The sequence below is a fragment of the Vicugna pacos genome, chromosome 8 (assembly GCF_048564905.1).
Source record: "Vicugna pacos chromosome 8, VicPac4, whole genome shotgun sequence".
In the NCBI taxonomy this organism is placed as follows: domain Eukaryota; kingdom Metazoa; phylum Chordata; class Mammalia; order Artiodactyla; family Camelidae; genus Vicugna; species Vicugna pacos.
The window spans coordinates 35,089,102-35,115,424 of record NC_132994.1 but is presented as its reverse complement, the minus strand read 5'-3'; the positions used below and the strand labels follow the sequence as shown (position 1 = coordinate 35,115,424).

Genomic DNA, 26,323 nt, shown 5'->3' with positions numbered 1-26,323 from the left:
TGCAAAGCAGCATGTGATATTTCTGGGGGTAAAAAATTCTAAAATGATAAAAATCCCTATTGCCCATATTGCTACTATCACATATAATAAATTACCAATCGTTATGCTTATAATTTCCAATTTAAAAAAGCAAAGTACAATTTCCATAGTCTAATTTTATTAAGATTTTACAAAAAGAGAAAAATTTTTCTACAGGCCATTCATATAAAACTGGCTCCATCTTGTAAAGAAAAATTCTCAGTGTTAAGAACTTTGATTTCTGTAAGAATATAGATCCATATATTTTAACAAGTATATCTTACATATGGTGCTATTCCTAACACAGTGTGAAAATTTAAATGTGCTTATGTTTTGTAGATATTTAAACTGAGACCAAAAAAAAAAAATCTTCCACTGATGTAGGAAGCTGCCTGGCAGTAGGATCCATCTACTTCTGGCTCATCTTAACTTTCTGGTTACTGGCAGGTGTTGGAGCTAACCTCAAAGACATTAAATGTCAACAGAGAAAGGCAGAGAATGCTATTCAGCAGGACTTAGCTCTTATCAATTACTCAAAAGATGTTTACCAGATGTTCCTGGTCTGTGTGAATATGTAACTCTTAATTCTGGGTTAACCATAAAAAACAAAACAATGTATAGTTAAAAACAACACAAAACTGATTTCTAAATACTTCTTTTCAACTTTAGGTAGTTAATTTTTAAGTGTAAATATATATTCAAGTGATTTTAAAAAATATATATTCAAGTTAATTAGGTATGAGTTCTAATTAGGTAATAGTTCTTAGCTAAGACAATACTGAAGTATATTATAGTCAAATATAACTGTAAATCTCCCATATAAAATATATGTGTAAATATTAATTCAGATCACTGCACCAAAAAAAAAAGTTTCTGAGGTAAGTAACCTTACATCTGTCATTTGAGTGAAGTAGTGATTTATTTATAAACTTAAAAAAAAGTATTTTCAATTTAAGACTGATTGATAAATCTAAGAAACCCACATACTATAAGGGAGTGGCTCTCAAGTCTTCAGCAGGTAGAGTACTTGAAGGTTGATGCCTTAGCAGTATATCTTAACATCTCAGGAATTAATATATGAATAAAAATTGACTACATGAAATCCTAACTATAAGTTCACACACTAAAAAAAAGAACTCCAAGTTATTGAACAAACAACCATATTATACTTAGATTGCTGTTAAGTTTTTCATTAATATTTATTGCAGTAATCAATGTATAAGATATTTACAAACAAATTTTAAGGTGAAGAGAGTCTGCTGATTAATTATCTTCTACAATTTTGGAAAAGAGCATCACAATTCACTTATTTTTGGCAGAATACCTTAATCTTGTAACACATAAGCACAGTTTAAATATTACTATAGCATATTTCACTAGTGGTTCTATGACCTTGGGCCTCAGTTTCCTCATCTGTAAAATAAAAGAGCTGACCTATATGATTTCTAAAGTTCATTCTAACACTAAAATTTATAGGGACCCTTACACCCAGATTTTAAACAGTAACTGGCATTTTTCCCCTCTAAACTTTTATATTTTTTCGATTCTTAGAAGTAGTATTTTAAGGAGTCTGAAATTCTCTATGATGCTTATAGGCTATAAATGAGCCTACAGAAGCTAACAAATACGCTTTTCTCTAAGCAGATTCAAAAGGATTGAGTAAAATGAAGAAAATCACGACTAGAACAATGGCTATTATGTCTTTAGGTTCTATCTATAATTTGAGAAAGTTTATACAAGGTAGACCAACTAGGAAAATTCCTTGGTTGGGAGGGAGAAACAATAGTTTATAAAATAAAATAGTTAATTCTTTAATTTACTGAATTAAATGGGAGGTGTACCCGCAAACTACACAATGTCCTCCAAGATGATCTTCTAGTTATGGAGTGATTGTTAAGGATGATCTGGACACAAATCCCCAAATATGTCACCTGCTGGCATTTTAATCTGACAGTTGAATTCCTCACGATAAAAGGGATAAAAGTACTTACTTCATAGGGTTGTAGTGAGAGCTAAAGGAGACATGGTATACAAAATCCCTCAGTGTGGTACCAGGCATAGTGTAAATAAATGGTAGTTTTATCTCAGTCTCTATCCCTGTCCTTTTCCATCATGCAAAGCCTTACCAAATTAAATTAATCTTCCTAAAAATTCAGCTTTGATTATGCCACTCTCCCAGAAAGGACCTTAGAAATCTATTTATCATCTATTAAATCAAGACAAAAGTCTTTACACCCTGGCCCCTTAACAACCCTTCTCCACTACTGATAATGACTAAAACATTCCGTTCTTTACATCCTTCATGATTTGGCTCATGCTGCTCCCTTCTGCCTGGAATCTTTCCTCATAAAAGCCTACGTAGCCATCAATGCCAATAATATTAACATAAATAACAATAAAGGCTATCACTTATTAAATGCTTACTCTGTGCTAGAGTGTTTCCTAATCACTTCACATATTATCTCAGTTATAACCTTATAACCTTATATTATCTCCTATAACCTGGTAAAGTAGAAATTATCTTCATTTCACCTATGAAAAAACTAAAAAACTAAGATAATCCAAGGTCACACAAGAGCTAGTAAGTGGTCTGGTTAATCCTACATCTCATGTTCTTAACCTGGACTGTATTGCTCATTTAAAATACTACTATTTCATAGAATTTTTTTATCAGATACAATCTCTTCTTAAACTTGACTTGTGCTTTAGAGGACAAATTCTGGACTCCGTCTTTAAAAAAAAAACCCAAACACTTAGCACATCCCTTCTGGTAAACTACTAGCTTTAGGGGAGGGATTAGATCCTGTTTCTAATGATGGAATTCCAAATATGGGAACCTGAATTTCACCTAGCAAAGTTCCTAGTAACATCTTTCTAGACTTTGCCAAGTTATACAGACCCGAGTTATAAAGTTCAAAGTTAATAATTTGGTTACATCACAGACAATTCATTTGACAACCAGGAAAAATTATCATTTTCTTCTCTTTTCAGTCTTACCATTCTTTTCTTAAATTGTTGACAGTAAACACTGAAGGGTTCCTGACATAAACTAGTTTATATATTTAAGTGAGGCTCCCTAATAAGGGGGAAGAAACCCCCAGAAAATTAAAGAATTGATAATCCCCCAAAGAGAATGATAAACCTACTGTCTTATCAAGAGCACCACAGTATCTTTTGACCTTTTGAATTTTTCTTGAAAGTTTCAAAAACTAATTACATAGCAATATATTAGCTATACACAAGATCTAAAAATTTAAGAAAAATAGACTTCAGAGAAAATACACTGACATAGGAATGTCATATACCATGCTACTTCCAAATTTTCTCATTTTCTAAATTCAGTGGCTTTACATTTAAAAAAATCATGCAGCATATACATAATGTACTAGCCCTCTTTAACATGCCAGCTAAAATGTGCCAAGGGTAATAAAACAGCCTCTAGTTTGACAGGCTATAAGGACTTAAGAAATAATGGTATAAAATTTAAAAATGTGCCACAGTCTCAGAGCATGAGAATGAGATTTTTGCTTACTGTACACTCATAGGACAGCCAGAGTACTATCTAATAAACACTAGCACTGACATCCTTCACTGTGCCACACATTTCCATTACCTAAGACGGAAAATTATACAAAATAGCTCTGTGACTCATATATCAACAAAAAGGACAATGAGTATAAGCTAAAAAATAAAAAGTATGAAAAAGTACTTGTTTCTCCACTAGGATGCAGTAAGAGATAGCTCCTCATCTCCATCTTTAAAGGGCTCTTAAACATTCTGTTACTTTAGAGACCTTATTATTATTTTTTTTAATAATGACTTTTTCTGACATCTGTATTTTGTCAATTGGGCATTCTTTTTCTCTTTTTAAAGGCAAAATATCTGGAAATCTAATCTTCTACAAAGACTTTCCTAAATAGACAATTTCCACTGTTTCTGGTTTTTTTCTTCCTCATCTTTTTAAATGCTTCCATCACCATCTATAATAATGAAAAGAAAGAATCCAGAAGGTGTCTGACTCAGAGCAAGCAATAAACAGTGTGATTATTTTTGAGCCGCAACCACGTCACTATGGCACCTTTTTTAGCATTTAACACAGCAGCATTTGTAACTAGATGTTTCATAATAAACCAAAATTTTTCCCCTTATGATTGTGTAATACTCCTTTATCAACACCTTTATCAAGATGTTAACTAAGTTTGCATCTAAGAGTAAGACATTTTAATGTTCCATTTTTTAAAAGATATAGTTTCATGCCATCAGACAGTTGTAATGTTGGGGGATAAACAGTAGTGGAGTTTTAAAAGTATTCTCACAAAAGCATACTATTTAAACTTTTGAAGAACAGAAGGATATATTTTTCTTTTTTAAAATCGAGATATAATTAACATAACCAGATACATTTTCTAAATGTTTAAATAGTATACCTCTGTGAGAAAACTTTGGAAAGTTCACCAACTGTTTATCTATCTCTGTATAATTTATATACTTTAGCAAAGGACACTCACAAATATAACATGTTTTCTTACCTCAGGAGCAAACATGGTCTCGTAGGTAGGATTATACTGAACCTCTTTGACAGCAGGGTCAAGGTGAACTCCAGTTTCCAAATCTTCCTACAAGAAAATCAAATGAACATTCAAGATAATGCAAGTAATTATTATATTGTAGAAACTACATTAAGGTCACACCAGCCATTTTAACACCAATTTTATGAAGATTACACTAGTGCTGTATGATTAATAATTTTAATAATCAAAAACTAATAAAAGTAATATTTATAGTATAGAGGTTAGAATGCATAACAAAATTTTTTTCCTTCCAAAATACTGACTTTATCCCATCTGAACAAATTAAAATTTCTACGTAAGTTAACACTACTCAAAACCTTAAAGTAAGAGAGAGTCCAACTCTTTTTTATTAACTCAAAAGACCTGATCTTCTGGGTCCTAACACTCCTTCTTTATTTAGTAAACCTTATTAGATATGTAGCCAGATGGATATGGTTAGGGGCTGCAGAGAAAACAAAACTAAGTGGCAGGGCCCAAATCTTCTGAAGTCTTATAATCTATGTCAGTCAATATTATAACCTTATTAAATTCATCCCCCAATTTAATGAACATAAAACTCTCATCTCCACTAGTGAATCACTGGTAGTCTATCTTTTGTATAACTCCACCACTTAAACAAATATATGTAACAATTTTCTAGTCTGGACCTCTCCCCCAACTCTAGGGATTTATATATGTGAGTTTGAACTCGACATCTTTTCTCCCAAGATGTCTAACAGATATCTTAAACTTAATATATCCAAAAAAGGAACCCCTGATCTCCCCTTCCCCAAAGACTCCTTCTAGCTTTCTTTAAATTAACCACAATCCCACCCTTACACTTGTTCAGGTGAAAATTGCCAAAGTTTTCCTTCACTCCTCTTTGTTTCACATTGTATATCCAATCCATCAGCAAATCCTCTACCTTCTATGTACACCCAGAGTTCAACCACTTCTCAAGTCCTCTTTCGTTATCACCTCAGGCCAACTTATCTCACACCTGGATTATTGCAATAGCCTCTTACGTGGTCTCCTGGCTTCTGCCCTTGTCTACCCACAGCCTCACTCCACACAGAGACCAATATGATTCTTTTAAAATATTAGTCAGATTATGTTACTCCTTCACTCTAAATCCTCCAGTAGCTTCTCCATTCAGGGTAAATGCCTAACAAAGGCCCACACCACAGCTCATTACCAAGTTGTTCTCAGAAAGTATAGTTCCCAAGGGTAGTTTTATAGGATGTTTTTGTCTTCCTGTATTGTCCCACCTGGGCATTTACTAATAAAAACATGTTATCGGTACATGTTTAATTTACATATCAAACATGTTATAAATAAATTTTCTCTAATTTAATTAGGGTATTCAAGTTATATTTTGAAATTTTTAAGGAAGTTATATATCATATATGAATTATATTTCAGTAAAGATGGAATTACAAAATTGCTATTATAAAATGAAGAAGTTTGAATCTAACTGGTTGAGAATTTACCCTCCATAATCTGTCCCCTACCTCTAACAACTTCTGTCTTCAACTAGCCCTGTGCCTGTGCTCACTTTACTCCAGCCTCACAGGCTCACTTGTTATTCCTGGAATTCACCAAAAGGCAATCCTGCTTTAGGGTCTCTGCACTTACTGTTCCTTCCTCGTGGGATGTCCTTTCTCAGGATATCCACATGACTGCTCTCTCCCTTCAGGTCTCTGCTCAATTTTTCTACTTTCCCCTTACCCTGCTTTATTCTTCTCCATTATATCTGTCTACTTCTCTCTATTTATTTATTTATTTATTGTCTACCTCTCTCTATTAAAGTATAAGCTACAGAAGTTCGATTTTGTATGCACAAATGTGTCCGTAACTCCTAGAACTATCCCCATCATATCACCATCTTTATTATGTTGGCCTCCTATTGATGCAGGATACATCTGTCAACATAGGACAAAGACAACGCAAAGTAATATCACAAATTTTGCAAAACAGGTGGGATATCATGAAATTGACAGTGATGCTGGAGAAAAAGCAATGCCACTAACAAATGAAGATCTGGTAGAGTTAGGCCAGCTAATTACCAAATACTGAAAAATGGACAAGAAAAATAATACTATAGGCACACAGTTATTGTTCCAAAATTTTGTCACCATTAAAACACCCCTCACTAAAGCAGGCAACTTAGTTTCTCTACTTCTCAAAAATAGTCCTTCAAGTATGACTCTCTTTAACTTCCTTCCTCTCTTGTTTCAAAATTGGCCGTATCTTTATCTTATCCTTCTCATGACTTCAATTTCTACCCCAAATTTTTTCTGCAGCCTTTGACAACATCCCTGGCCTCTGTATCCACATACCTAATGGCCTGCTGAACTGCATTATATGTGTATTCCACAGCATCAAACACTTTGCTATGTCCCAATCAGAAGATACCCTTCCCCATGACTCCACTGTCACACAGTAACAAACTGGGCACTGAGTTTTACTGATTCTACCTCTGAAATATTTCTCAAGCAATCCTACTCCCACCTTCCCTTCTCTATCATCCTAGTTCAGACTTCATCATATCTTGCCTAGCTTATTATAAGACATCATTATCTGGTTTACTGTAGCTTGATTTTTGCCATATTAGACTAATTGCTGATTTTTTTTATAAAAAGTCAAGCACTTTCATGCTTTCTGTACTGTTGGTAATGTTACTTTGCTCTTTATGCATTTCCCTTTATTATCTGATAATAAGTCATCATCTTCTTTTCCCTGATCCTCTTCTTGGCTTAGGAAAAATGCTTTTTCATCCACAGTCCTAAGAGATGTTATACATAACTCATAATATCTCTTGTGATATATTATTTGTTGCACATAATTTTTACTTGTATTTTATATCCTTATTGCCTTACAGAATGCAGGGCATGAAGTACATGTTCAATAAATATTTGTTAAATTAAACTGAAGAAAGAAATGTCAAATCCATGGAGAAATTAAAGAGGATGAAGGTCGAACAAAGATCATGAATCTGGCAATTACGTCACAAAAAATCTTGCCAGAGCAATTGTGGTAGTGGGGTGAAGTATGGAAAGCCACTTGCAAGGGGCAGAGGTATAACCAAGAATTCAGGAAAAAAAAAAAAGGCAGCAATATTTTTGCTCTTTTAAGACATTTGGCAGTACAGAAGTAGAGATGGGGTGCCAGACTGAAGGATTTTCAGGGTAAAATTAAGTCTGTTTTTTTCCTTCTTCAAGAAAAGGTTAAGCCAAAGATTTAGTCAATCATAAACTACAGAAAGGAGCAAGGAGAGAGGAACATATGATAAGAATCAGGGGATAATCAAAAAGATATGGTCATTTTAGAGGAGGTGGGAGGGGAGATAATTTAGGACATACCCGATTAGCCTCTGAAAAGAGAAACAACCCTCTCTGAGATGAAACAGAGATGACGAAGACAAGAATGGGTGACAGGTGATAGGTTTCTGGAGTTGGTGTGAGATGTTGGGAGTCATGGATGATCTTTTAATTTTCTTTGTGTATTTAGGAACACAGGCATCTTCATAGAGCAAGGACAATATTCAGATTCATTTATTCATTCAATAAATATGTGCCAGGCACTGTTCTAAGCCCATGAAAATAGACAAAGCTCTCTGCTCTTGTAGAGTTTACAGTGGGGGAGACAGACAATAACCCATATAATAAATAACAGAATTTGCTAGATGAGTGCTAGGACCAGGGTAGACACATTACCTCACATAATCCTTATAACACCTCTGAAAAGTATTAGCAAGATTAAGTCACTTAATTACAAGGTACCAACAGAATAAATGAGAAAGGGAAAAAGAAAAAGTTAAAGTAACCACAATGAACAGTGTTAAAGAGACTCAATTAGCAGCAAACACAAATCACTGGCAGAGTATTAGTCAGGGTTCTTAACTGCAAGCAACTAAAAACCTCAAAGGCTGAATCCTTTCAAGTTTCTCTTAGAACTGCCAAGAAGGGTGGAGAATCAGTCTGGGGGAATAGGCAGAGATAAAGGGTGAGTATTTAGATGGAATCATGATTTGAAATCAGTCATATCTCAAACCAGTACAGTGAGAACGAAAGTTCATCATTACCAAACATCATTACTAAACTGTGATGGCTGCCACTGGATGCTGCTGTTGAGACTTCCAGCCAGAGGAACCAGATGATACTGGTCACCACTGCCACTTAAAATATTCTCTTTCTTTACTTCTTTGTGGATTAATCAGCTTTAGATTAGAATTTAGACAGGTACCTCTGTCTGGTTGAGTCCAAATTATCGTCCTGAACCTTAGCTGAAAGGGAGCTGGGAGAATGAGAATCTGGGTTTTCAGCTTCTGAAGGTAGGAAGCAGGGAGGGATGTTGTTCACATTAAGACTATTAAGGAAAGGGGTTCAAACGCTGGGTCACCTAATTATATGACACATACGTATTTTCCTAGAAAGCACACCTGAATCTTCATTGATTAGAGAGAGTACTTAGGGCTCTGCAGCAAAACCCAGCACCATAGTTAAAAGGTTATATACAAATGGCTTAAACTGCACAAAAACTAAATTAAATGATTTTTTCTCTTAATATTCAACCCCCAGTGACAAACTGCTTAAAGAAACAGAAGGTTTAGCCACATTCATACCTCCCCAGTGGATATTTTAGAACACAGCTGCTAGAACCACTTTATAATATGGTTTACCAGATCTTTCTGATTAAGGGTATTTTAAATATTCTAAATTTGAATTATTTTGAACAGAGTACTATGAGACATCAAGTTTTAAATGCAAAATACAATTTAAAAAGAAATTCTCTAAAAAACCAATTTAAAAAAAGAAACGGAAGCAACTAATAAAAAATATAAATAGGTCCCAGTTTCTAGCTCCTGCTGAAATTATAGAACTCAACAACTCTTCAAAAAGTGAAGTTATTAATTTTAAGTTTAATTAGAAGAACTTGGACAACACCACAACCTCGTTTTAATACCCACGAGGAGTTTAGTATCAATTAGGCATGTAATTAAAATTATCAAAGAATTACAAAGGATTTCTATTCAGATTTAATTATTCATAAAAATTTAAGTGCAGTAAGTGAAGGGCACCCTATGGGTCAAATAAGTTTAAACAGATTATCTTTTGTTGATTCAAAGTAATTTGAGAATAAAATTAAGCAATAATTACTTTTTTGTCCTTTATACACTTCTTACTGTTGAACAAATAAGAAAATAGATATTTAGGAGGTGGGTATAGCCCAATTATAGAGCACATGCTTATTATGCACAAAGTCCTTAGTTTAATCCCCAGTACCTCCATTAAAAAAAAAAAGAAAAAAATAGTAAACAACCAACCAATCAAATAAAAACGTGAAAGCACTTTGTAAACTATAAAGCAGGACATAAATATTAACCATTATCATAAACTATCAATTTATAGTATAGTTTTTTCCCCCAGAAAGTGAAAAATGAAATGAATAGACTTCCTAAAATGGGAATTTAAATGGCTGAGATTAAAAAAAAAAAATAGAAGTTCATATAAAGATATTTTTTGAGTTTCGTCCTTAACAAACAAAGAAGAAAAAGACTAATAAAAGATAGAGATGGACATTACATAATGATAAAGAAGTAAATCCAACAAAAAGATATAACATTTGTAAATATTTATGCACCCAAGACAGGAGCACCTAAATACGTAAAGCAAATATTAACAGACCTAAGGGGAGAAAATGACAGCAATATAATAGTAGAGGACTTTAACATTCCACTTACATCAATGAATAGATCATCCAGACAGAAAATCAATAAGGAAACATTGGCCTTAAATTACACATTAGACCGGACAGACTTAATAGATAAATACAGAACATTCCATCTAGGAGCAGTAGAATATATATTCTTTTCAAATGCACATGGAATGTTCTCCAGGATAGAACATGTGTTAGGCCACAAAACAAGTCTCAATAAATTTAAGAAGACTGAAATCTTATAAAGCATTTTTTCCAACCACAATGGTGTGAAACTAGAAATCAATTACAAGAAGAAAACTGAAAAATCATAAATATGTGGAAATTAAACAACATGTTACTGAACAACCAACGGGTCAATGAAGAAATCAAAGAAGAAATTTAAAAAAAGACCTTGAGGCAAATGAAAATGGAAGTACAACATACCAAAATCTATGGGATGTAGCAAAAGCAGTTCTAAGAGGGATGGCAGAAATATAGGACTACCTCAAGAAACAAGAAAAACCTCAAGTAAACAATCTAACTTTACACCTAAAGGAACTAGAAAAGAAGAACAAATAAAACCCAAAGTTGGTAGAAGGAAGGAAAAAATAGAGATCATAATGGAATAGTGAAATAGAGACTAAAAAAAAAAAAGGAAAAAAAGACAAGAGCTGGTTCTTTGAAAAGATAAACAAAATTGATAAACTTTTAACTAGACACACTAAGAAAAAAAGATAGGTGAAATAAACAAGATCAGAAACGAAAGAGAAGTTAAAACTGATACCAAAGATACAAAGGATCATAAGATAATACTATAAACAACTATATGCCAACAAATTGGACAACCCAGAAGAAACGGATAAATTCCTAGAAACATACAATCTTCTGAGCCTGAATCATGAGGAAATGGAAATATGAACTGACCAATTACTAGCAAGGAGATTGAATCAATAATCAAAAAACTCCCAGTAAACAAAACTCCAGGACAGATGGCTTCACTGGTATATTCTACCAAACATTCAAAGATTTAATAACTATCCTTCTCAAACTCTTCCAAAAAACTGAAGAAGACTGAATGCTCCCAAACTCATTTTATGAGGCTAACATTACCCTGATACCAAAACCAGACAAGGACACCAAAAAAGGGGGAAATTACAGGCCAATATTTCTGAAGAACTTAGTTGCAAACATCCTCAACAAAATATTAGCAAACCAAATACAACAATACAATAAAAAGATCATTCATCATGATCAATTAGGGTTTATTCTATGGATGCAAGGATGGTTTAACATCTGCAATTTAATCAGTGTGACACATCACATTAACAAAATAAAGAATAAAAATCATATGATCATCATAATAGGTGCAGAAAAAGCAATTGACAAGTTTTATGACATTTATCATAAAAACTCTCAACCAAATATAGACAGAATGTACCTCAACATAATAAAGGCCATATATGACAAACCTACAGCTAACGTCTCAATTGTAAAAAGATGAAAGTTTTTCCTTTAAAATCAGAACAAAACAAGGATGCCCACTCTCACCACTTTAATTCAACATAGTATTGGAAGTTTTAGAGCAATTTAGGCAGGAAAAAGAAATAAAAGGCATCCAAATTGGAAAAGAAAAAGTAAAACTGTCACTATTGGCTGATGACATCATGTATATATAGAACACCCTAAAGACTCCACCAAAAAACTATTATAATACATGAAATCAGTAAGTTGCAGGGTACAAAAATCAATATACAAAAATTTGTTGTGTTTTATATGCTAACAGTGAACTACTGGAAAGAGCAATTAAAAAAGCAATCCAATTTACCATGGCAACAGAAACAACAAAATACCTAGGAACAAATTTAAACAAGGAGTTGAAAGACATGTACACTGAAAACTATAAAATATTGATGAAAAAAACTGAAGAGAGTCAAATAAATGGAAAGATTTTCTATGCTTATGGAGTGGAAGAATTAAAATATTAAAATGTCCACATTAGCCAAAGCAACCTACAGATTCAATGCAATCCCTATCAAAAGTCCAATGGCATTTTTCACAGAAATAAACTAAATAATCCTAAAATTTGTATGGAACCACAAAAAATCCAAATAGCAAAATTAATCTTGAGAAAGAAAAATAGGGCTGTAGGCATCAGGATCCCTGATTTCAAACTATATTATAAAGCTACAGTTATCAAAACAGAGTGATATTGTCATAAAAACAGACACACAGATCAATGGAACAGAATAGAGAACCCAAAACCAGAAATAAACCCACCCGTATATGGACAATTAATCCATGACAAAGAAGGCAAGACTATACAATGGGGAAAGGACAGTCTCTTCCATAAATGATGTTGGGAAATGAACATGCAAAAAAAATGAAACAGGATCACTGTCTTACACCATACATAAAAATTTACTCAAAATGGATTAAAGGCCTGAACGTAAGACCAAAAACTGTAAAAATCCTAGAAGAAATCATAGGTGGAAAGCTCCTTGACATTGGTCTTAGCACTTTTTTGGGGATCTGACTCCAAAGGTAATGGCAAAGAAAGCAAAAATAAATGAATGAGACATCAAACTGAGCAAAGGAAACCATCAACAAAATAAAAAGGCAACCTACTGAGTGGGAGATTTTTGGAAATCATATACCTGATAAGGGGTCAATATCCAAAATACAGAAAGAACTCATACAACTCAATAATAAAAACACAATCAATTTTAAAATGGGCAAAGTCTGAACAGATATTTTTCCAAAGAAGACATACAGATGGCCAGCAGGTACATGAAAAGATGCCCCACACATCACTAGTCATCAGGGAAGTGCAAATCACAACCACAATGAGATATCACCTCACACTTATCAGAATGGCTATTATCGAAAGGACAGGAAATAACATGTGTTGGCAAGATTATGGAGAAAAGGGAAGCTTTGTGCACTGCTGGTGGGAATGTAAATTGGTGCAGCCACTATGGAAAACAAATGGAGGTACCTCAAAAAATTAAAAACAGAACTGCTAATATGATCCAGCAATTCCACTTCTAGGTATGTATCTGAAAAAAATGAAAACACTAATTTTAAAAGATATATGTGCTCTATGTTCACTGCAACATTATATATACAACAGCAAAGATATGAAAACAACCTAAGTGTCCATCAGTGGATGAGTGGATATAAAAAGTGTGGTGTACACACACACACACACACACACACACACACACACACACACACAGGAATACTACTCAGCCATGAAAAGAGAATGAAATGTTGCCAATTATGACAACATGAATGGACCTTGAGGGTATGATGCTAAGTGAAATACAGTTAGACAGAGAAAGACAAAAACCATATGATACCATTCTGTGTGGAATTTAAAAAACAAAACAAACAAGCAAAAAGAACCCTCCAAAAACTCAAAGTCACAGATACAGAGAACAGATCAGTGGTTATCAGAAGGTAGGGGCCTGAGGGGATGGGCAGAATAGATAAAGGCAATCAAGAGGTACAAACTTCTACTTGTAAAATAAATAAGTCATAGGAATATAATGTACAGTATGGCAACTATAGTCAATAATACTGTATAGCAAATCTGAAGGCTGTTAAGAAAGTAAATCATAAAACTTTTCATCATAAGAAAAAAATTTTATAACTGTATGGTGATAGATGGTAACTAGACTTACTGTGGTGATCATTTTACAATGTATATAAATGTTGAATTATTATGTTGTACACCTGAAACTAATATAATGTTTTATGTCAATTATACTTCAATTAAAAAAAAAAGACAAACTAAAAATGCAAGCAGTTGCCACCAGTTAACCCTCACTAAAGAAGATGAAGTATGCACTACAGGCAGGAAGAAGGCCACCTCTTGCATGAGATACAAAAATCAGCATCATTCACTATCATCATGTGAGGATTAAATACATATAAAATTCACAGCACGATAGCTACAGTAGAGGTGGGGGTATGTGAATAAAACAAGTGTTCTAAGGTTCTTGCACTGTTCAGTAAGAGACAAAAGTACTGATTAATTCAGACGTTTTAATTTCTAGGGGTAACCACTTAAAAAGCAGAAACTGAGGGCATTTACAAATGAGTACAGCAAAAGTCTGGGATGATTACCAAAAAAGTCAGTCTGAAAGAATGGATGCCTACCATCTAACTGTGCCATTCTTCTTTTCTATTACATATACTTAAGATTAGAAAAAAAAATTATTGCTATGGCTGCACCTCACAAGTTCTGATGAGCATTATTTTCTTATTGTTTAGTTCAAAATATTATTTTTTTAATGTTGGCCCATGGGTTACTGAGTACAATTTCATAATTTTCAAATATGGGGATTTTACAGTTATCTTTTTGTGGCTGATTAGCTTAGATGCATTATGATCAGAGAACCTATTTTATGGTCTGGTACAGGGATTGGCAAACTGCAATTATTGGTCTAAGTCTGGCCCACAGTCTATTTTTGTACCAACAAGCTAGGTAAATATAAGACATTTACATTTTAAAGGGTTGTTTAAAAAAAGAAAGATGGAAAGACAGTAAGAATGTCACAAAGACTGTATGTGGACAGAATAGCCTAAAATATTTACTATCTGGCTCTTTACCAAAGTTTGCCAATCTCTGGCCTAGCATATGGTCAGTTTTTTAAAAAAATGTTCTGTTAGTATTTAAAAACAATTTTCTGCATTGAGTGCTATGTTCTTTATACCCTTTAAATAAAGCTGGCTAATTCTGTTGTTCAAATTTTCTGCATCATTACTGATACTGTTTTGCTTATTCTATCAATTACTGAAACAGGTATATTAAAATCTGCTGTAATTATAGATTTATCAATTTCTCTCATAGTTATAAAACTTTTTGCCTAAATATTTTGAGCTTACATTATTAGGTGCATATAAATTTAAAATTGTTATGCATTTCTTTGTGAATTTAACTTTATATCACTATGAAGGGATTCTTCTTTCGTTTTAAAGTCTATTCCATAGACCCTAATACAACCAGTACCATTTTGTTTTGCTTAGAATTGGTCTGACATATTCTTCTTCCTTTCTTATTTTTTAATCCTTCTGGAGTTCTTAGCAATATGGCAAGGCAAGAAAAAAAATAAAAACTGAAAGAAAGAAAAAAAATACTGTCACGTTTGTAGCTGATACCATTATGTAAGTAGTAAGATCAGTCAAAAAATTAAATAATAGAAAAAGAACCCACAAATTATTATTATAGTAGCATAAAAATAAGATGCACCTAGAATATCTGCAACAAAACTGATCAAGTTATTAATGATGAAAATTATAAACTTTCAAAGAAATTAAAAACCTACAGAAGACCTAAATGAATGAATAGATATAACACTGTCTTCAAATTAATCTATGATTCTAATGCAGTCCCCAACAAAACCCCACCGGGGTGTTAGGTAGAACTTACAAGTTAATTCTAAACCATATATATAGAATTACATAGGACAAGAATAGCCAAGACAATTTTGAACAACAGAAAGGGATGGAGATGGTGTTGGGGGCTGGTGTCTAGAACAACCCTATCAAAGATCAAGCCATATTATTAAAAATGTTCACACTATACACAATAATTAATTCCATGTGGATTTATGAATTAAATGTAAAAAGCAAAAATATAATGCTTTCAGAAGACAAAACGGGGGGAGGTATTTTTGTGACTTTGAGAAAAGGAAGGATTTAAACAAGAAACAGGAACTACAATCCATAACAAGCCACAAATTTGCAAAACACATAGTTGACAAAGGATAGTATCCAGAATATATAAAGATCTCCTACAAATCAAAAGGAAAAAGACAACCCAACAGTAACTTCAAGAAAAAAAAAATCAATCACAGTAAGATATATGAAATCTCATTAGTGTTCAGGGATATGGATTTTTTTTTTTCCCAGAGCTGGAGGGATATGGATTTAAAACATTACATAAGTTTATACTTTGCCAAAATGCTCGCTATTAGTCACAATATAATTTGTCAAAAATAGATGAATGTATTTTATTTGTATGCTTCACATCTACCACTTTGGACATTTTTCTATCATTAAATTTACTAGGTATTGGCTTTTTTTTTTTTAAGCATATTAACAAACTAGCAATCATCAATATCCCTTACTCTTTCATTATAGAACTTAGATCATTGGGGGTTTAGCCCCAGCTCTGCTTCTACCAGACCTCTCACACCATATACAATTTTCTTCCTGGATTATTTCACTTATAACTTGAAGTGACTGAACTGAGTTCTAGAGACATCCCCTCACTCTCACCCAATCAATGAACACTGATTCTCAATGTACATGCTTTTCCAAGACATTCTTTTCCCCTTACTCTTTCATTCATTTTCTCACCAAATATATTTCTCTTAATCTTGTGTACTAGGCATTGAAGACATGAAAACAAATAGACACAATCTCCAGGGTCTGGTCCAGGGGAAAGAAAAAAATGAACAAATCACAGCAATGTGGCAAGTGCTGTAACTTGAGGAGTGGAAAGGGGGCTAAAGTAGAAAGAGGAGGAAACATGTGCACTGAGACTGAAGGACAGCAGAGTTTTGGGAGGTGGGAGTGAGGGGAGGCATGAGATCAGGGATTTCCAGGCAGAGATTGGTATGGGCAAAATCTTAAGAGAAAAAAAGAAAATAAGGCTTTGGGGGCTTCGCAGAGTTCAGCATGGGAGAATGGCAGTCTTGCAGAGTTCAGCATGGGAGAATGGCAGTCTTTGTACGTTACATAAGGAACTTAGAAATTACCCAGCAGGCAGCACGGTGTCTTTGGGCAGGGAAGTGATATGATAACACTGGAATTTAGAGAGATCACTCTGCATTATGAAAGATAAAAGGGGGTATGGAACTGGGAGACAAGAAAGGAGGAAGTAGAAGGACCAGTTAGGAGGTTTCTTTTTTTAACTTTAAAAAGTGCATTTACTACAATATAAAAATTTTGTTTCTTACAACAATTTATGAAAATTTCTGTTTCTTTTACACTTAGAAATTTATTTAAGGATATTTAGAAGAGGCTGTACTTTTCATGGGGTCTTATTGTCTGATTCAGATAAGATTTTGATTGACAGAAACTGTACACCAGCAAGACAGTTTGTACTTATTGTTTAAAAATTGAAGTATATTCAGTTTACCATTATAATGTTATTATAATTGTCTTGAAGAAAAATTATAAAAATCTGAATGGTGGCAGCAGAAGAGGAAAGAGAGATTTGACAAATATCATTATGTCAAAATGAACAGGACCCATTACCCGATAGTAGGGGTTCAGAGACAAAGAAAAATCAAGAATGACTTCTGAGAGAAGGATGATATGAAGTAAGGCTGTGTCAGTAAAAATGGAAAGGAAGGAACTGATTTGAGAGAAATTAATAAAGCAGAAATTAGGATCAAATGAATACCTAGCTTCAGGGGCTGAGGAAGAAGGAAGAGAAAAGGAAGACTCCTCTATTCTTGGCTTGGAGGAATGGGTGGGTTGTGGGATCATTAATCAAAATGGGGAAAACAGGTGAAGTGGATCTTGAGGGAAAGAAAATGTTAATTTTCCAGCATGTTGGATTGGAGGCACCTGAGAGGTATCCTGGGAGAGAAGGTTAATGGTTCTGAGGCTAGCAAGGAGCTTATAACTGGTAAGAACAGTGTGTCTGGCACATGCTTTATGATAAGTCTTTAACTCCATGAGATAGGTATTAGTATTATTCCTACTTTACAGATGAGAAAAAACTTAGACACAGAGCGCTTAAGTAATCTATCCAAGGTCACCATTTGGGTAAGTGCTGTAGGCAGGATTTGAATCCTGCCAGTCTTGATTCCAGAGCCTATACAAACCACTTCACTGTGCTCACCTGTGAGTCATCAGAACCACTGCAGGTTGAAGGCCTGGAGATTATGAGGCCGCAAAGGGGACTAAGGATAGTCTCAGGAAACACCAATATTGAACGGGAGGGCAGAAGAACAGAGGATCAGAAGAATGAGGATGGCCACATGGAAGACAAAGGGAGAGAAAGTTTCAAAGAACTATTTAATAGTGTCACTTGATGCAGATATTCAACACACACAACAGAACTTGACAACTGGAAAGCCAGTGACAATACTCAGGGAGAGTAAGTCTGCCAAGAGGCTAGGACTAGTCTGCACTGAATTGGAGAAAATGAGATGAAGTGAGAGAGCTCCAAAAAGCTGAGCTGTGAAAAGAATGAAGACTCAGGAGGTTGCTAGAGGGGTTTAAGTTTGGGGAGTTTGTTTTGTTATAAAAATAAGAATTCTAAGCATTCTTTCATACCTGATGTCCAGTTAGTAAAAAGTAAAATCCATAAATAGCTCACTAAAAACTTGTAAAAGACTTTGAGTTACAACAGTAGACCAGGGAACATCTTTAATACAAAGAATTTCTGTACACTGCCTCCCTCATCTCGTTGAGTTCCTGATCACCCCCATTAGGCTCTACTGGGCCTGTACTACCAACTGGTGGACGCCTTCCTCCAGCTCTAGAAACGCAGACCTTTATCTCCTCACTTCTTCAAACACTGTGCTCTTTGCCGTCCCAAGGTTTGCTGTCTCCTTTGCTGGGAAACTCTTGCCTTATCTTGCACTTGGCGAACTTTTTCTTGTTCTTCAAGCCACTTTCCCAAGAGGACTTCACTGACCAATCTATAAAAGTTATACTCCTACCTTATTCTCTACCTCTATTTCACAAAACTATTTTTTTCCTTCACAGTACTCAATTCCATCTGTAACCAGTCTGTTTGGTCACATTTTATTGGCTGCCTCTTCCACTAGAATGTATGCATCATGATGGAAGAGATGTCTGGCTTGTTGGTCTGTGTCTTCAGCCCTTAGAACAGTTCCTGGCAAATAACATGTGTACAATAAATATTTATTAAAGCAACTATGTAACCCAATTTCTCCTCTATCACCTTCGTCAGTTGGGACCATGCACATTGTTTCTTAAATCCAAGGCCTTTTCTCACCGTCTTGACATATATAATCGCAAGAGCTAAGATTCATTGCAACTTAATTAGCTACCAGGCTCTGTGCTATAAGCTTTATTTGTATCATTTCACTTAATCGTCACGATAATTCTCTCACAGATAAGTGCTTTTAAAATTACATCTCCATCGTACAGGTGAGGAAACAAACGAGGTTGTATAACTTGCCCAAGTTCACACTGGTGGTGCCGGGATCAGAATCAAAACCACAAAGCCAGGTCACTGCTCACTTTATGTGAGGGCACATACACTAGTTTGGGAAGTCCTGATTTAGCTTTGTTTATGTTCTGAGGTTACACCTACTTTATCCAGGCCACATTCTAATCCATAAATTCGAAATTTCACCCCCTCTTCCCACTTGCTTTCTGATGGTGGGAGGAGAGAGGAAGGAGTGTTGGGACTGTCCAGAACTTCCAATTCCCGGCTTCCCTCGAAGAAGATAAACGTAGGGAAAAGAGATCCAAGCGTTAGCACTTACCTCTTAGTATTGAGGAAAAGGTAACCCCGGGCCTAATAAGTGACTGTTGGATTTTGGAGCAGAAACCTACAATTCCCGCCCCGCATCAGTGGCCAAAACGCCTACCTTAACTGCCACCTCCGGAGCGGAGTCCACCGCCACTGCTAGAGAGGGCTTTGCTGAAGGCGATTTGGTCAAGTGCATGAGGGAGTCCGCGGCTGGCAGCGAACATCGTCCGCCCTCACTGTCCGAGTCCGATTCGGACCCTGAACCTGAACCATAGGAAGCAGCCAGAGCTGCAATTGCAGCCGACATGACGGCAATAGATATTCTGCGGAGACCAGGCCCTGGCGGAAGAAGGAGCAGCTTCAGGTCCTGACAGATTGCGATGACACGTATTACTGGTTTCCTTTCGTTAGAAATCATTTATGATATTTTTAAACAATAAATGTAACTAATTAATTAGTATTATATACGTGCAATAGAACCGGGAATTTGAAAACATTTACCTAGGGAAACAGAGAAATTATAATAGCTTATAACTTTCAGGACCTACGTGGCCAGATTAAAGACTACTAGTCCCGAAATACCTCGAAGCTTCGAGGTGCTACACTCCCAGCGTGCAGCGCGGCAGGAAGTGAGAAAGGCACCATGGGAACTGTAGTCTGGGACGAGGGGGCGGGGCGGGCAGACAGGCCCCTCTTTGACCCCGCCCCTGAATGGTTGGTTCATTCAATTGGCTATCATCTTCCCTCATTCCCTGGCCGAGCACTATGCTCTCTGTCCCCCTCCCCCAAACTGAGGATTGGGCAATACCATAAAGCCTCAGGGAAGGGGGGAAGAGTTATAATCATCCCCACTGATGGATGAGTGGGTGGAGGCTGAGTTTCCCACCACAGCTGCACCTGGGCACTGGCAGCTGAAGAGGAAAGTGAGAATCTTAAGTGGGAAGACCTTGACTGGAGAGGAATAGCTCCTGGTGGGAAAGATGGGGGATTAGGTGGCGCGAGTCCAGCGGTCCCCCCTGCTTCAGGCGCGGGTCCCCTCGTCCGGTTGTGGAGCGTCGCGCGCGGGGAGGGGGCGGTTGGGGCGCAGCGGCGGCTCGCGGTGTTGTTCGCTCGCGCGTCGAGCACACGGTGGGTCCGGCGACCGGCGGGCGTCGCAGGCGGCGTTCCCCGTGGCCTGGTGCTTCGGCCGCTGCCCAGAACGGGTTCCACCCCGGAGCCTGCCTCTTCTGGGGGTTTTAGGTGGAGTCCCTGGAGCCGAGGGGGACCGGCGGCCGCCGCCGAAGCATGAAGAAGGGGTAAGGCAAGAGCCTCTCAGGATTTCCCGGTGAGCGCGAGTCTCTCAGGAATTTTTTTACGGGGGGGACAGGGTGCTGGGAGAGGAACTCTTCCTCACTGGCCAGAACCGACAGAGGAGTGCGTGGACTGCTACCCCGGCAAAGGTTACGGGGATGGGCGCGCCTCCCCCGCGACGGCCCCCACCCCCATTCGCGGTTTTCCAGAGCTCCGGCCGCCCACCCGCCAGCCGGGCTTGGTACCGAGGGACTTGGTGGCCGGCGGGTGTGCCTGGGTTTTGGTTACGGGGACCGCCCCGAGGCTGTTCTAGGCGGGGAGACTGCGGGTCTCACCTGAGGTGCCACCCCCTGAGCGCCTCCGCCCCCGCGGCGCGCGCCGGTGCCTCCTCGCTTTGAGGGAGGCTGCGGCACCGAGTCGGTGCCGGAGAAGCCCGGCTTTCGCTACGTGCCCGAGTCTGTGTAATGCCAGCTGGTGCGTTTGCGTGTGTGCGCCGCGCGTCTGTGTCCGAAGACACAACATAACGGTAAAGCGAGTGCGGGAATCCCTTTCTTCGCTGAAAGAGGAGGCGAAGCGGGGCGGTTGCCTCCCATGCTTGCTATGCCGGGGTGAGGGTGGTTCGGGCAGAGTTAAGGAACTGCTCACCCAGCTCCGATGTCGGCAGGACTCGCCCATTGTACCACCCGGATAATTATTCAACTCTGCAGCATCCATTGCACCTTTCCCATTTTTCTTTTCCCCTTGCTACAGCATGCCCCCTAGCTTCGGTACTCTGACGCCTTCTGTTGCACTTGGGGATGATAAACTAGAATAATGGTGAAAAGAAAGCACATCTGACTTGAAGGTTCACAACCTGTCCTATAGCCGAGTAATTAATTCCCAGCTAGACTAGATACTTCAATACAACTGGGTCTAATCCTATCCTTTTCTATGTAAAGTGTGCCTGGGATTATACTTTAATTTTTTCATTGGTGTCAGATTCACTTAATGGCTAAATCTTATTTGTGTCCCGCAGTTGATTTATTGGTTGTTCAGCCGATCTAATGTTCTTAATTTTAATGGGAGGTAACTTTCATTTTTCTAATTGTTGATAATACTGTATCGTAATTACAGATGCAGTCCTAGTCTTTGAACTCTCAGGAACAGTTTTTCTCTTATACTCTAAGTTTCTGTTGGGAAAAGTATATTTTTAAATGTCGAATATTGAATAAAGTCCTTGATATAAAATTTCTCAAGTTTTGAATAAGGAAAGTTTTGAATTTCTTTATTTTTCAGTAACGAAATATTTGATTGCTAATCCTAGCCTTCGGTTGAATGAAAGGAAGCATTTAATATTTAAGATGGGTTTTTAGCTGCCATAACTACATTCCCTAAATTTCTCTAAATTTTTATTTTTTATTCTTTTCTTTGCAATATCATGTATTTAATTACTTGATATAGACTTTTTTCCTCATTTTTCTAACTTATGTCTGCAAGGATGGGTAGCTATGGATTTTGCATGATCTACCTGAAAGATGAAGTATTTTTTGAAAACGGAAGAAACAACTATTTGTTGATTATTATATTAAAAAGTGTTTACATCTCATTATTTAAACATAAGTGATTCAGTACCAAAAATAAGTGTTTTATTTTTCTTTTTGTAATCCTCCTTTTTAGCTTTTCTTGTTTAAGATTGTTGCCATAACCCTCTTGGTAAAATGAAATTACACATAGGCATTGCAGAGGCAGTTGTTTTAAGGTACAGTAATTGTTTTATGGCACTTGGAAGTTGTGCACATATAACTTGATGGTGTAGGATCAGTTGCTTGTTAGGAAATGACCTTGCAATTTACAAAATGGACACCTTTGTGCCTTGGTTTCCTTATATGTAAATGGAAATTTATGCCACTAAGTAGTGTACCTAAAGTCACTAAAGATGTCTTCATGATGCTTTTAGAGAAAATTTAAATATTTTAGCTGATGAATGATGATGAAAATATTTTAGTGTAAAATACAATGAAAAAATGTCATTAGGACTTTCTGTAGTGTGTTAGAACGGCTGATTCACACTGAATTTTGCTTTGGAGACATGGCTCTAAATTGAAGAATGTTTCTCATCCACTGAATTTTTAATAATTGTAGATTTAATAGGTTTTATAGTTAATACTTATATATAAATATTGGTATAATGGTGAAAAAGTTATGTGACTTGGTGATAAACAAGTAGAATATTGAATTAAGTTTGTGAAAAATAAAATCTTCAGAAAACATTAAGGCCTTTTTCATTAAAAAATTTGCAGATGAGACAATTCAGAATACATTTTGAATCTGTAATACTTTGGTTTTTGTAGTGTAATGTAGTACATTTGAATTTGTAATACATTGAATATTTATTGATCATTTGTAAGGTATGATATGGAGCTACTTTATTATCTGGGTTTGTAAATAACCATATATTCAGAGACAGTGTATTAGTATTGTATAATGCTATTTGTAATAACATATTTTGCTTTATTGTAAGGAAAAGTTATTACGAAGTACTTGATTTTCATTATCACAATGAATAGTAGCTTTTGATTTCCTTACTGGAGGATTAACTCAGTTAATTTTCATAGTTAAAAACTACTATTAAGATATAACTTCTCCCAAAACAGTGCTTTTAGTTACTTTGTGGGGAAACTTCAGATAAATGGTAAGACTATTCAAATGTCTTTAAAATTACTATTTTATAGTTTTTTTGAGAATTAATTTGATTACAGTTTTAATGTTCTCTTAAATGACCAACTGAAATTTAACTGTCATTATTGGGTAAATACAGTTAACTCAAGGTTTTTCTAAGCTCCTTGAGGACAGGAACTCATCTGATGCTTATTGTCATAAATCCGAAATTGCTAGCATAGTGTTTAGCAAATAGTAGAGGTTCAGTCTTTTTGTTGAACAAATAAAATGAATGAATGAAGAGTATCCCTTGATTTAATGTACCTATGTAGACATTTTAAAAATATTTATCAAACAGATTTTTAATTCATAATGCATATGCCTTTATCTCACTAGAAAAGAGAAAAATGTATTTGGAGGTTCTTCGAACTTCATTTACCTGTTCAGATATAATTCCTCTACCCACACATTTTTTGACCTAGCAGTAGGTAGTTCAAAATACATTGTTAACCTTCCATTTATGAACTGATAATAATTTTTTTCTTACCTCTTATAGGTCACTTCATGAAAATGTACATTAAAGGTTTTCCTTCCCTAAATTAGATGAGTATAGAAATGTGTTCGATTCTTCTTGACTTACTTCAGTTTTACAGTAAAATATTAATAAAAAGATTTGTAAATTATATCCTGTTCTAAATGTGCCTGAATACCTAATTTTGAAAATAAATGACCTCTGGGGTGGAGCTTTTTATAAAATGAGGAATCTTGTGTTTTTAGTTTATCACATTCATTTTATAATTTTGAATCTTCGTGTATTGGTAGTTTCTAACTTAGAATGGGATTGATTATATTTTAAAACTTGTAAAATGGTTTAGAACTTGGAAGTTACTTTCTCAGAACCAATATGCTTGTGTATTGGTATCTTGTATTTTTATTTGCTAAATCTGGCAGCCTTACCTTGGGCGCTGTGGGACTTTGGACATGGCAAGAGTATGGGTATAGGTTTGTTGGAGGCAGAGTGAGAAAGTGAGTTTATGAACTCCTTGAGGACAAGACAGTTTTGTTGTTGATTTGTTTTGCTTTGCTTCATTTTTGTGTTTCTAGTACTTCTTTAAGCTAAATGGGTATTTGAGCAGATATAATTACTACAGAATAGGAGGTAAGTAATTCTCTTAGGAAAGTGGAAAGATCAAGATGCTGTGAGAAATGGGGTCATGAAATACAGCTATGTTTGTCATATACACTGGAGTATTCTGTAGGTTTTTAATTAAGTTCTCATTTGGAGGTTAATAAAATTCAAGAATAATAAGTAACATGGTCTTCTAAGAAGAGAAGTAACATCGCATGCTTCCTATATGTGCAAGCCACTGTATAGGCAGTGTTATATTTATTATTTTACTTACTTGGTATCATAGTCTTATGATATGGAGCTACTTTATTATTCTGGTTTGTAAATAACCACTATTCAGACAGTATATTAGTATTGTATAATACTATTTGTAATAACATACTTTGCTTTATTGTAAGAATAAGGTATTTCAAAGTGCTTGATTTTATGAAAGAAGGGGGTTAACTGAATTAAACAAGTTTATTCTGCTCAGCAGAAGCACAGGTTCTCTGGGAACCACTCTCTTCCTTTTCCCCAATAAGTTATTGCTGAAGCAGCTGTTTTAATAACTTGATAATAGTTAATTCTGCCTGCCTGCTACCCTCTCCCTCATCTGCAATGGGACAGTCTAGTGGTGATTACCACTTGTTTCATGCTAAGCCAATTATTCATTCAACACATAATTATTGAGGTCCAACTAGGTGCTAGAAACACAGTGGAGAGCAAAACAGAGGTCTTGGAGTTAACAGTATGGTAAGAGACAGATACTAAACAAATACACACATTTATCACTAGAAATTGTGATACATGCTAATAAAGAACAAGAATAGGTAACCTAGTTTACCTTAGAAGTCAGGGACAGCTTCTCTGAGGAAAGATTGACAGACATTAGCTAGGTGAAAAAGGAATAGAATGTAAAGAATACATAGAAAACAAGTTTTGGTAGGTTCAGGAAACTAAAAAAAGGCCAGAGCAGATAAAGCTCAACTATATGGTGAACAAGAGGGAATATGGCTTCATAGGAGATTGTGGAGGTAAACAGGAGCCGAACCATACAAGGCCACATAAGTCTTAGTTCAACAAGAGCTATGAATTTTATTTTTAAGTGTTTTGGGGAAGGCCATGAAGGGTTTTAATCAGGTTAATAACTGGATCAGATCTGTCTTTTAAAAAGATTATGCTAGCTTAGAGGAGACCAGAGCGGTCAGTCACGATTCTTCTCATGTCTGCAGTTTATTGGTCCAGTCCTAGACACCTGCACCTGAGTCAGGCTACTCAGTTTTTCTTGGATCCTAAGTGCCCAGAGAGTGGAGTAATTTGTTTTCTCTCCAATGGATGAAGCTATAATATACAAAACTAAGAAACTATTAATGGCCTTGTTTCTTGCTCTGTGAACTAGATGAGCAGGGGCATGTTGAAGAAAGAGAAGCAGGTACGCAGAATCTTGGCTGTGTTTAGCTGCCTTTGTCCATGGTCCTGAGATTGGGTTCCAGGAGGCACCATAGGTATGTTTGTAATAAGTTGTCCTTTTTACATAAACTAATTGGAATG

At 36.0% G+C, this 26,323-nt stretch overlaps 2 protein-coding genes across 7 annotated transcripts in view; one reads left to right on the top strand and one right to left on the bottom strand.

Annotated features, from left to right (window-relative positions):
- Positions 1-20,137, bottom strand: part of CDC40 (cell division cycle 40) — a 43,087-nt gene extending 22,950 nt beyond the window's left edge. The window contains exons 1-2 of the mRNA XM_006205654.4: positions 19,856-20,137; positions 4,548-4,634 (exon numbers count right to left, since the gene is read on the bottom strand). Coding sequence (XP_006205716.1) covers positions 4,548-4,634; positions 19,856-20,044 — 276 coding nt within the window. The 5' untranslated portion in view covers positions 20,045-20,137. The remainder of the gene's footprint in view (positions 1-4,547; positions 4,635-19,855) is intronic.
- Positions 20,138-20,474: 337 nt separating this feature from the next.
- WASF1 (WASP family member 1) overlaps positions 20,475-26,323 on the top strand; it is a 68,690-nt gene continuing 62,841 nt past the window's right edge. For 3 of the 6 annotated variants that reach the window (XM_072965688.1, XM_072965687.1, XM_072965686.1), the window contains exons 1-2: positions 20,862-21,061; positions 26,172-26,277. The gene's annotated coding sequence lies outside the window, so the exon portion shown is untranslated. Of the gene's footprint in view, positions 21,062-26,171; positions 26,278-26,323 lie in introns of all 6 variants that reach the window. The other 3 variants (XM_072965689.1, XM_006205653.4, XM_015240432.3) reach the window with 3 other exon arrangements.